This window comes from Bufo bufo, chromosome 2 (assembly GCF_905171765.1).
Source record: "Bufo bufo chromosome 2, aBufBuf1.1, whole genome shotgun sequence".
NCBI lineage: Eukaryota > Metazoa > Chordata > Amphibia > Anura > Bufonidae > Bufo > Bufo bufo.
This window is the reverse complement of record NC_053390.1, coordinates 773,586,216-773,599,787: the sequence shown is the minus strand read 5'-3', so window position 1 is coordinate 773,599,787 and position 13,572 is coordinate 773,586,216. Positions and strand designations below refer to the sequence as shown.

The 13,572-nt window shown below is 41.0% G+C and overlaps 1 protein-coding gene across 1 annotated transcript in view; it reads right to left on the bottom strand.

The window, feature by feature from the left end:
- SLC2A9 (solute carrier family 2 member 9) overlaps positions 1-13,572 on the bottom strand; it is a 447,321-nt gene that overhangs the window by 288,605 nt on the left and 145,144 nt on the right. Inside the window, exon 7 of the mRNA XM_040419103.1 lies at positions 5,955-6,087. Within this exon, the coding sequence (XP_040275037.1) occupies positions 5,955-6,087 (133 nt within the window). The remainder of the gene's footprint in view (positions 1-5,954; positions 6,088-13,572) is intronic.

Sequence of the window (13,572 nt, the reverse complement as noted above, 5' to 3'; positions counted from 1 at the left end):
AAATTCTGAGACATTCACTATAGAAGGGGGAAGGTGCACAAATCAAAATAAAAAAGGGACCAATAACTGAGTAACGAGAAATATTTCATCCCACTGCAGCCTAAGCACCTAAAGGTCCCTAGAATAGGCCATCAGAATTAGATTGCTAGAGGTCCAACCTCCAAGACTCCCGTTGATCACTGCACTGAAGTGTTTACACAGACACATTCCCTCATTACTATTGATGGCTTTGCCTGATGCATTCCCCTTTAATGGTGGTGATCGGCAGGGGTCACTCAGGTCGGACTTTCACCAAACAATCCCTGATGCCCATCAATGTTTGAAAGTATAATTCCCTCAGTTTTTATGCTTAAGCTCACATCAAATGTGCCCATTCTTGAAATTTTTTGTGACATCTTCAATAAGTTGCATGGCAGAGCATATTTTATTTTACAAGACTCTACTCCCTATTGAATCCTGGACTGACTATTTGCACATTAGGACTGTGATTGAGAGCCTCTAGGTATAATGGCAACGCCCCTGTTGCTCCTAGAGCCTCATTTGCATATAATATAACATAATTTTTCTCAGCAATGCGGGCACATATGAACATGGGACTAACACAGATGGCTTCAGCTGCCAGGTGCACATGTAACAGATCAGACGGTGTCATAGGTACAAAACTGCTGACAGATGCCCTTTAATTGCATTATGTGAAAAACTGAGGTTCAGTGTGCAAACTCACATCCCACTCACAGCTTGGCACAGAATCACTTATTCACTTCATACTCTTTTATACACGCAGGGTAGATATAATTTTTCATAGAAGAATGATTGGAGAATACTCAAGTGTAAATTACTTTTTTTTACTTACGCTTTAAAAAAAAGAATTGAGAATGCCACTTATTTATGCAGATTAAAGATTCTGTCTATAGATCCATCATCACAGACTATGGCCGTAGATAATATAGTTGAAAAAAGACATTTATCCTTCAAGTTTAACCAGGAGAAAGGAGGATGAAGAGCACAAAGGGAAGAAGAGAGAAAAAGAAAACATCATTTCCCTCAGTAGTCCAGGAACAGGAGGGGAAAAAACCCATAAGACACAAGTTAATTGCCCTAATGGTGTAAGAAAAATCTTTCCTGACCCTCGTAGCCACCAGACCCCATGGCAGTTATTAAATAACGATTGAAGTTATTTTGTTTCAAGGAATCATCTCTTTCCTGAGATGATAAAATGTTTCTGCTAAAATCAGCTCCTGCGGTAGTCTATTCTGGAGATTCACTGCTCTTACAGAAAAGAAGTCTTGTCGCTTCTGGAGATTAAGCCATTCACCACCCCCAAGTGCCACTTTACAATAAACAACTGTTCACCTTATCTTTTATACTGTCCATTTATACATTGATACAAGTTGTTCATGTCCTTCTCGAGACATCTCATCTCAAGCTAAATTCTTTTAAGGCAAACTTAACTTTCTGATAGCTTTGAAGAATAAGCTGTCATATTTGTATGCTGCAAGCGATTGCACTATATCTGACCATTATTTGACTTTACTTTACTGGTACTTTTTTAACAGTCTTTATTATTGCATGCTGCATCTCTAATTGTCAGCAGTCTCTGAGCTGGTGGGTGGAAACTAGCAATGTAATGACGTCTTGCTGTGGCTGGGTTTGGGGTCGCCCCAACGCTACACTGGGTCCCCCGGACACCATCGAGGTGTCACCATGCGTTGCTGCTCTCAAGAAGGGAGGATAAGGCATGCTGCACGCCAATGAGAAATAAGTCAGGGTTTACAGTAAACCAGTGTGCTTATTTACTGGAAGAATTCAGGTGCAAAACAGTACAGTTGAGGCATAGGGCTGGCTTCTCCAGTGTCCTCCCTGGCAGAAGAATGGGTTGATGCTGAGGAAAGGCCTAAGCAAGCTGTCCCTCTTTCTCTCTCTTCAGAAGGCTGGTACCCTGGTCAAAGGCTGGTGATTCAGGGTCTGTGGCTCAGTAGTCTGGGTGGCTCCTTGGTCACAGGGCTGGTGACCCATGGTCTGTGGCTCAGCATCCCCCATCTCAGCATCTTCTTCATTCATGCAGACTGGCATGAGTTTCCCACTAGAAGCACTGGTCCCTAACTGCAGAACACTAGGGGCTCTGATTGTTCTTCTTATATACAGTTTCTAGCTGAACTAGAACCTTCTAGTGGGAGGGGTGGAGGGGAGTAACTCAGCACAAACAATTACAAAGTTACCACTCCCTTCTGGCATAGACTTACATTAGAGCTTTAACGATACTCAATGGCAATAACATAGCAGTTTTTCCAGACAAAAACAAGTTTCCAGACATAACAACAGAGCTAAACCTAGACATTCAAAAGGTCAGTCTATCTGGTTTTGGTGGTAAACACGTCTGGCTTTTTCCATCCAAAACATGCTCCTCTTTAAACCCTATGGCAGCTGTGGAAAATTACCAGCTTATTATTCAAAGTCCCAAAAGTCTCTCAGTATTCATTAACCCTTTCCACATACAGTGCAAATGAACAATATATATCACAACATACATATAAAATGCAGTTACATGATATTAAACAGTGCATGTTAACAATTTCAAGTGAAATAAAGTAAGACGTTTATAACTTTGCATAAAGGAAATAGGCAAATGTCCATAAATGTCCAAACGTCAAAGTACCCGTGCTCCAAGGCACTACACCCTTCCCATAGACTACATATATAAGTGATTAAATTCTGCTTCCTAACGCTCATTCACACACTCACCTACTAACTCAGAAGCAGCATATAGGACATTATAAAGAAGTACTGAGCAGTATAGAAAGGGGAGAAATATCACTTACTACTAGCTGCTCATAAGGAAAGATAAAAATTTAGATTCCTCAGTGGTTGATACCTTTTAGAGTTAAGCAAACTTGCCTTTTTGGCAGATTTGAGTTCAGGTTTGGGTTTTAAGTGAATTACATAATGGATTCCATCCTCACTGAATCCATAACGTAATTCAATGCCGGCATGCCAAACAGAATGCCTTTAGAGGCATTCCGTTTTGTGTGCCGTCATAATACAAGTGTATGGCCCTCAGGGCTGGCCATACATTTGTATTATGCGGCATGCCGGCATTAAATTACGTGATGGATTCTGTGAGAATGGAATCCATCACGTAATTCACATAAAAACCGAACTCGAACCTGCCAAAAGGTTCGAGTTTGGCTTATTGAAACAATGATGAAACAATTGTGAGCTTTTGATATTACTTAGGCCTCTTCATCAAGCGTCTTTTGAGACAGTATCTGAAGATTCACATTAGCTGCTAAATCATAATTGTTTTACTGTCTGCTTGTTTCTCTCTGTACTTCCTACCTTCTCCTCCTCCTTTTCCCCTCTCCATAGATTTCTATGGCATGATGTAATCTGATCCTTCAGTGAGCTGGCAGCCTGTCTTGGTCTCACAAGATGGATTTTTTTCAAATTTCAGAAGAAAAGTTGGTTCAGAAAAGAGGAGTCAGAGGAAGTAACCACCTGATAACTCCAAGGTATGTTACAAATGTTCTTATATTACCAGTACTATTCATTTATGCAAACTTGTGTGGGAGTAAATTGACCATTTAAGTTTTAACCCCTTCACAACTACCATAAGTCTATATACGTTCTGACTGTCTATGCCCAGTGCAGTTAGCACATATATAGATATTGGGAGCATGAAAAAGGAACAGGGATTTTCTGTACAATGCTGTGATCCTGCTCTCCCCCGGCTTCACTGCTTACTTCTGCATCTTCCTGCTTCTGCCCAGAGTCAGTTCAGTTTCTGGAAACATTAAAAACTAATGACCACTATGACTGTCTAATCGAGATGGCCACAAAAAAACTTTGTTTGCAAAGAAAGTCTTCCCGGCACCTGAAAACGTATCTACTCTTTCTTTAGAGCAATCCAGCTGACGAACAGTAGAGACTGAAAAAGATACTGTTAAAACTATAACTATATACATACTATACAGTGTAGCGCCAGTGGCCCATGCCTGCCAACATTTTCCTGCCCCTGTCAGGCACATACTCAACTGCCCTGCCGCCCTTGTGCTTTGACATTCAATATCTGTTGGTATCTTCTTGCTCCTACTTTGTCGGCAGAGCTCTGTTCGCTCTTCCCACTCCATGTTAGACCTATGCGGACTCCTTACTTTCTGTCAGGGTCTCTCTACCCGTAGTGCCTAAGCAGTCTAGGAACCTTATTGTTCAGGCACACCCCCATAGGTAAGGGGCTTTAAATTCCCAATGAAAGCTAACCATAGGCTGGGGACAGATTAGAAAATGGGTACTGACCCTTTCAGAGCCAGAGAGAGGGTGCACATTGTAATCTGTGCTTTCATTGGGCGATCGTGTCTTTATGCCAGCAGAAGATTCTTCTCAGTAAACAGGGATCTGCTGCCCAAAAACTGTGATTCTCTATAGGGATCACACAGCCAAAATGACCATCATCTCAGCGGATGATCAGGCAATTATTGAGTGACTGTAAAATCAGCACATGTAATAAGGACCTTACAGAAGTTACATCTATCTATCTATTTCTCATATTATCTATCTATCTCATATCTATTTTATATATATATATATATATACAGTACAGACCAAAAGTTTGGACACACCTTCTCATTCAAAGAGTTTTCTTTATTTTCATGACTATGAAGGCATCAAAACTATGAATTAACACATGTGGAATTATATACATAACAAACAAGTGTGAAACAACTGAAAATATGTCATATTCTAGGTTCTTCAAAGTAGCCACCTTTTGCTTTGATTACTGCTTTGCACACTCTTGGCATTCTCTTAATGAGCTTCAAGAGGTAGTCCCCTGAAATGGTCTTCCAACAGTCTTGAAGGAGTTACCAGAGATGCTTAGCACTTGTTGGCCCTTTTGCCTTCACTCTGTGGTCCAGCTCAACCCAAACCATCTTGATTGGGTTCAGGTCCGGTGACTGTGGAGGCCAGGTCATCTGGCGCAGCACCCCATCACTCTCCTTCATGGTCAAATAGCCCTTACTTTCAAAGTTTTCCCAATTTTTCGGCTGACTGACTGACCTTCATTTCTTAAAGTAATGATGGCCACTCGTTTTTCTTTACTTAGCTGCTTTTTTCTTGCCATAATACAAATTCTAACAGTCTATTCAGTAGGACTATCAGCTGTGTATCCACCTGACTTCTCCTCAACGCAACTGATGGTCCCAACCCCATTTATAAGGCAAGAAATTCCACTTATTAAACCTGACAGGGCACACCTGTGAAGTGAAAACCATTTCAGGGGACTACCTCTTGAAGCTCATCAAGAGAATGCCAAGAGTGTGCAAAGCAGTAATCAAAGCAAAAAGGTGGCTACTTTGAAGAACCTAGAATATGTCATATTTTCAGTTGTTTCACACTTGTTTGTTATGTATATAATTCCACATGTGTTAATTCATAGTTTTGATGCCTTCAGTGTGAATCTACAATTTTCATAGTCATGAAAATAAAGAAAACTCTTTGAATGAGAAGGTGTGTCCAAACTTTTGGTCTGTACTGTATATATCATATCTATCTATCTATCTATCTATCTATCTATCTATCTATCTATCTATATCATATCTATCTATCTATCTATTTCTCTATCTATCCATCTCATATCTGTCTGTCTATCTATCTATCTATCTCTCTATCCATCTCTCTATCAATCCATCCATCCATCCATCCATCTATCTATCTATCTAACAAAAGACCAAAGTATGACCGGAGTGCCAGCGATTGAGGCGGTGGTCCCACCTGTACATGAATAAAAATAAAGATACAGCCGCTGAAAAGGATTGGGATAGGATTTATGTACAGTATGTGTGCAGTTTAACGTATACTCTTCACTTCTCATAATAGTTGCCATGATAACACAAGTAGATGAATCCTGATAGCTGCATGCCTCCGACTTCACATTAACATGATATCTTACTATGTCATACCTTTTTCAGCTCTCTTCGTATCTTGCTTTTCTAGTAAAAGATACCTTGGACTTTCTGGAAAAAATGGCAAAATCGCTAGTTGCATTGCTGCAGGAACTAGGATAAACCCAAACAAACAGGGCCAAAGGGATTCCTAAAAGATGAATAAGGGAGGATTAGCCAAAACAGCAAATCATAAATTACTGTATTATTAGTGTTAAGCGAATCGAAGTTAATGAAGTGGAATTCGATACGAATTTCAGATAAAATTTGATTTGCCACAAATCTAAATTTCCTGGTGCTTCGTGGTAACGAATCAATTCATCCTGGAAAAAAAAAACTAACATACTCATCTCATCCATTTGAACGCGAAGAGCCCATTGCACCCATCTTGATTGAAGAAAACGCACCAATTGTCGCGCATGCTGATGTGTGACATCACGCTGGGCCATCTTGAAATCAAGATGGCCAAGACGGACTCTCTGTCATCAAATGGGTGAGGTGAGTATATATTTTTGTTTTAACCCCTGATTAACCCCCCGATAGGCTGAATGCAACTCTCAGCGTTGTACGCGACATCTGAGGGGTTAAATAACGGGGGGAATGTGATTCGTAATGAATCGAATTTCTTGATGAAATTCGGCAAAGCAGCTAAATCGAATTTTTAAAAACTTAGCTCATCTCTAATTATTATGTGCTTAAAGAGGACCTTTCACCTGGAAAAACATTGTGAACTAAGTATGCTGACATATACAGCAGCGCCCGGGGATCTCACTGCACTTACTATTATCCCTGGGCGCCGCTCCGTTCTCCCGCTATGTCCTCCGGTATCTTCGCTCTGTAAGTTATAGTAGGCGGAGTCTGCCCTTGTTCTGTGGGCGTCTCCTTCTCCTAGGCTGTAGTGCTGGCCAATCGCAGCGCACAGCTCACAGCCTGGGAGGTTTTTTTCTCCCAGGCTGTGAGCTGTGCGCTGCGATTGGCCAGCACTACAGCCTAGGAGAAGGAGACGCCCACAGAACAAGGGCAGACTCCGCCTACTATAACTTACAGAGCAAAGGTACCAGAGGGCATAACGGGAGAATGGAGCGGCGCCCAGGGATAATAGTAAGTGCAGTGAGATCCCCGGGCGCCGCTGTATATGTCAGCATACTTAGTTCACAATGTTTTTCCAGGTGAAAGGTCCTCTTTAAAGAAAGCCTGATACAAGTAATATCGAAAGAAGCATCAGCAATGTCAGATTTTAGGAAATGCACACCACAGGTGCATGTATGCAGATATGGGCTGCATGGTGCCTTGAGGTGCTAGGGTCATAGCTTTGAATCTGAACAAAGAAAACGTTTGTATGTTCCCCCCCGTGTTTGTGAGGGTTTCCTCCCACACTCCAAAGCCATAGTGATGGGGAACTTAGATTCTGAGCTACATTAGGGACAGTGAGTGATAATAATGTTTGTAAAGTAACATAAATCTAGTCTAGCAAAATAAATAGACATGTAGTTTCATGCCCCCCCCCATAGACCAATAATGTGCAATACCAAAAACCTGATGAAGGTTGTACCCTACATAATCGCAGACCTCAAGAGTTTATGTGCAACATTTGTACTAGAAGCCACTGTCAATGTTAAGAATGATGTCACAATCACGAGAAAAATACATTGCCTTAAAAGGGTTATCCTCCGAATAGGTCACCAATATGAGATCAGCAGGGTTTCCACTCCCAGAAACCCCACGATCAGCTGTGTGAAGAGGCCCGTCAGCTCACCGGATCCCCAGTGAGTGCTGCAGTCTCTTCATAGCTCACCAAGCACAGCGCCAAAAACAACTGATACTGAGAATTATATCCATGAACTTTCAGCCTATCCCTCCTCCTGGTCTGACCAAGCGTGTACGTGTTTTCCATGGGGAGAGAGGAGAAAGCCCCTGCCAGACAATATTGGCGATGTCTTATCTCCCAGGAGGAAGAAAATGATGTTGCATTGAAATTCAACGTGCTCTATCCTTCTCTACCCGACACCCCTCTACCCATATCATGTTGAGAGCTTTCCATATACCGAAAATGGCAGGTTTAGGTAATAATATTGTAATGTTTATGGGCTCTTTACCATGGCAATCAGCGAGGGAATCTTGGCACTCAAATGAAATTAATGGGCACCATGTAGCAAATGAGAATCTGCCACAGTAAAAGTCAATTATTATAGTCTGTCCCAGCTCACACAGGAAGGTCTAAGATTTAAAAAAAAACTAAAAAAAACTTTATAAATCCAAAACTAGCAGTGACCTCTGTCCATTAATATATCTATAGACTATATGATACATGTATGGATTTCATACAGAAAATAATTTCAATTCTGCCCTATTTTATCATATACTTGTCTTTGAGAAAGTGGAGGTCTGTAGTCTCTGAGCCAGAGAAGGCAACTGGACTCGAGCTGTCCCTGTCTTATATGGATGAATATAGGAAGGAGTAAATAGGATAAATAGTAATGAAATGAAAAAAAAATCTGCTGATGAACATTGTGGTTCCCATGATAAAAGGGATCATCTGTGGTGATCATAAGTAATTTGATTGCTATTAATAATCTTTAATATGTGTTTTTGTAGAATACGCTTTTGTTTGATAGTGATTACAAGCTCCTAACATCAAGATCTTCGCTGAATGGAGCCAGGTACCAGGCAAAGAAGCTCCTAATTTTGGAAAACCCCTTTAAAGCAATTTCTCATTTAACTGACCAGTTAACATTGATTTCTGGCAATTATGGGTGGGGGGTACAGTTAGGATTTCTCTGTGCTTGTCTCCACTCTCAACATGCAGTTTACAAGATTTTTGCATTTGGTACAAGAAAAAAGTTTTCACACAGTAATTGAGTTTTCATGTCCTTCTACCTGAATTTTAGATGAACAGATATAGCCTGTCCTGGGATTTTTCAAAGTCTTGCAGAAGGATGACACTTTCTTCTTTCCCAGTTCTGAGCAATCGATTGAATCTTGTAAGAATTTTTATGACAAAGGCTATTCTTAACTTTAATCTGCAAATTGTAATCCTCCTCCTCTTTAGTGCACAGTAGATAACTGTTCTGCTAAATGAAATGCATTAAAGGGAACTCGGGGGGAGACTGCTTTTCTGTACTAATGAGGAGCAAGAACCTCTAAACAGCTGGTGGTCTTATATATAGAAAATCTGAATTTTGTTAGAAGAGAAGGGAACTTTTTTCAGACCAATCGAAACGTATACACATAAATATAAAAAGCACAGTCTATGTTTTTCTATGCAGTAAATAACGGTATCCAGACATAAATCGGCCAAACATATACCAGATGTTTTGCCCCCATAGGGTACTTTTTTTTCCCCCATCCTGGCATGAACAGAGCCTGTTGGCTCAGTGGTAGGTATTATTCTCTTGTAGAACTAGAGCAGTCCAGGTTTTAAATCTGACCAAGGGCAACATCAGTATGTATTTTGTATGTTTTCCCTGTGTTACAGCAAGTTACCTCTAGTTCTCCGGTTTCCTTCCACACCAAAAAACATACTTATAGGTTAACTGGATTCCTAGAAAATAGGACCCAGTTTGAGTCCGTGAAAGCGAAATGAGACTGTGAGCCACTTTGGGGACAGAAATAGATGTCAATGGTAATCTTTGTACAGTACTCTAAAATATGTTGACACTATACAAGCAATGGAAAATAAGTAAGCAGTTACATACTAATATTGGATATAATATTGTAACCTGTGCTATCAGGTACTACTGTATATGAGAGAAACTGGTTCCTGGGGGTAGAGTTTTGTGAAGCCCAAGAAGTCTACATAGTCTGATGTAATACACCAGTCAGGTCACTAAAGCAAAGCATAGAGGCAAAACTGCAGGGAGCAGCTAGTCAATGTGAGAAACAGAAAAGCTATCAGAGACATATCAGCAAAGTAGTTGAGGAAAAAGCAGGAGGCACCGGGCATACCAATAATATATTTAACTAAGACTCCAGAGACTGTATTTTTATAACCGAGTAGAAATACTGTTCTGCATGAACAACTCCAGAGTCTATTAAAGGAGAGCACTCCCCTATGCATGCCTAAGGGTACACTGTGTCACGGTTGTGATGTGGCCAAAAGGGACCGCAGCATGTGGTCGAACCCTAAGAGATCCTTGTGTTCTAAATGTGCTCAAGATCAGTTAAAGGCGTTTCATCTCATTCATTGGGGAGATATCGCTAGGATTTGCCCCCAATGTCTGATAGGTGCAGGTCCCACCTCTGGGAGCCGCACCCAGATTTAAAATGGAACCCACAAATTGAAGGAGGTTGCACCGCGCATGCACAGCTTCCATCCATTCAGTTCTATGGGAGTGCCAAAAATAGATGAGCAGTGCGCTCGGCTATTTTGGGAAGTGAACCTAATGCACACCATCCAGGGTCAAACTACCATGCCTACCAATTATGCTGTATCCCTAAATTTATCTATCTAAGCTAGGGCATACCATTGATGGTTACATAACCACACATGCTGGTCAGGATAGGACATCACTGCTGTAGGGCTAGGGTTTTCAGTGTTGCTGAAAATTATTAATAGAAGAATATTAGAGAGGGAGAGTACAGGGAGAGTGCAGGGAAACTGCAGGGAGAGCGCAGGGAGACTGCAGGGAGATTATGCAGTGTCAGTTTTATTCATTTATTCCTACATCAACCATAAATATAATTCAATACCAATAAGATTGAAGCCTTTATTATTCCACTGGCAACGTACCAACCAATACCATCCAGTCAGCACCCCTTAGGGGCCAAGGTCTTAATGAAGACCATCCTCATCTTTTGCTTACTTTCCTTTTTCAAAATCTTCTTTCAAAGTCTCCATGTCCTAGAAAATTCAGCAAGATGCACAGAGAGAGGAGGCGCTGGATGTTCCTGATGACATATTCTCACCAATATTAGATGATGTGGAAAAGGAGGAAAAGCAGATGGCAGAAGAAGGGCTCCCACCTGTAGGGCAGGAGAGCGCTGGGGTTGTAGAAGTGGGTATGCCGGAGCTGATTAATATTCTGTGTTTACTGTCAAATAACCTGCAGGAGATTGCAGGCAAGCACAGTAATAATATGCATATTGTACCTAACCAGCCAAATACCATACCAGCAACAGCCCCTGTTTAAAGGTGCCGCGCGGCCATTAACAATGAAGAAGGACTATACAATGCGGTCTTCATTATTAAACAAAAGACTGCAGGCTAATTGGCCACGTGTTGTTTTTTTTTGCCCACAGCATGGCCGTACCCTAAGGCAAAGTGGCCTGCGTATAACTGATTTATAGTGATTTGTGACGAATTGATTCGGAATGAATCGAATTTCTTGGCTAACTTCGGCGAAGTTGCCGAATGAAATTTTTGAAACCTTCGCTCATCTTTAATACTCACAAAAGGGAGTCCTTCTCTATATTAACACCAATGGTTTTGGAATAAGATGTCCAAAACACTGATCATTAGGTGTCCACATGTATAGGTAAAATGTCGAGGATTGTTGTGGACACTACCTTTAGACTTTGGCTACATAGTTACTTTGGGCGCTCAGCATTGTTGTGTGCTTCTAAATTGCAACGAATGACAGTGAATGTGGTCACACAAATTCAGAAGGTTTGGATTTTTTGGGCGACTGACATGTCGCAGTCACTTTATTTTGACGGTTGTCTTACATTTCAATAGCACAAGGTTGTGATCTTAAAGTCGTTGTGTAGCCCTAGCCTATAGATGTAAAAGTTTTTTAAAAGAGAGACACTACAAAAGCTGCATTTTCTGTACTCATCTTTTCAGTTGCTTCTAGAACAGAGCAAATTGATGATTGAGCGTGTACTAAACCCCCTTAGCAATTTTCTTTTTTTCATGTATTTTTCTAAACCTGTTTATTTCTTTTTTTTATTATAACGCTGGTTGCTCTTTTGCGAAGCAACACTTATTTTGTACCATGAGCAGAGGAATATTAAATCCAATCCACTGCGGTTTATATTTATTCATTACAAATCCTATTTCATTGGTCAGACCGTATAAGTTCATCTCAGCCTTCCCTTCCATTTACTTGTAGCAATATGCATCTCTTCTTTTATGACCTTCATGATGAGTTGTTTCGGGACTTTGGCACTTTTAGCCGTCACTGTGCTGTCATCTTTATAGGTGAGATTATAGATGGCTCCAACCTCCGACTCTCCGCTCTATTTCTGAATCACTCAGTCCTGCTCTGCTCATTATGTGTTCAGTATATAGGCAGAAGACGTATGACAGTAAATGGAGCCCGGGCCCCAGACTAACACTTTTCCCTGTCTTCTCCTATATCCTTCTTCTGCAAACTCTACTGAAAGTAATTACTGTATGCTGAATTTGTAGCAGGTGACTATAGAGAGTGGCATTGAGATTGTTAAAACATAGATTTTACTATATAATGTTGCCAAAATTGTATCTTTATTTCATTTTCCACATAAAAAAAGCCTAAACAACATCAGTGGTATAGCAATCAATAAGCACATCTAATGCAATCTAATCTACTAGTACTTGACACAAGGTAAAAAATACCTTAATCTACTGTACTTGATGGGTTCACATCTCTATAAAAGCATATTCCCATCTGTCCATGTATGGCATATCGCTAGCAGAGGCCATACATGTCAGATAGGCATGGGACTCACCTCTGGGACACGGAACGGGGCCCCTTCAGGACGGGGCCCCCAAAGTGAAGGGAGAGCAGCTGCGTATACATGGTCACTTTCCATTCACCACTATGGGAGTAACAAAAATAGCTGAGTGGAGATGACACGACAATATGCCATACATGTTGAGATGGGACAACCCCTTTAAGGGCCCATTCACACGTCCGCAAAATGGGTCCGCTTCCGTTCCGCAATTTTGCAGAACAGGTGCAGACCCATTCATTTTCAATGGGGCCGGAATGTGCTGTCCGCATCTGCATTTGCGGATTAGCACTTCCCGGATCCGCACTTCCGTTCCGCAAAAAAAAGAACATGTCCTATTCTTGTTCGCAATTGCGGACAAGAAAAGGCATTTTCTATGAGAGTTCTGGCGATGTGCGGTCCGCACATTGCCGGTGTCCGTAAGGGTGCTACCACACTACTTTTTTTTTTCTTATTTCAGTACGGTTTTAGTGGCATTTATGAACAAACAGTATGTTTTCGCCAATTAAATTTTTAATAACAAGAAAGCATATACCCCCCTCTTAGGTCACATCCCCTACAAATCAATATGAAAAATATTTTAAAAAAATGCAGTGCAATAATAAGAATGCAACATACTGTACATTGCGTTTTATCAAGCAGGGACAAAAAACAATGGATCTCTGTGGGACAAGAATAGTGTTTTGCGAATCAAATTGAAACAAATTGATTTAAATCCAAATTTTTGGAAAAAGTTGATTTGCCATAAAGCTGAATTTCCTTGGGCTTCATGGTAACGAATCAATTTTCCCTGAAATGACGGGAGAAAAAATACATTCTTGCCTCTGGATCAACTTGCAGGATTACAGGCTGAACTGAATGGGCAGGTGTCTTTTTTCAGCCTTCTATACTATGTTTCTATGTATACTCACCTCATCCATTTGTGCGCAAAGAAGCCGCCGCCGCCATCTTGATTTAAGATACTGCACAAAATCTTCCACGCAGT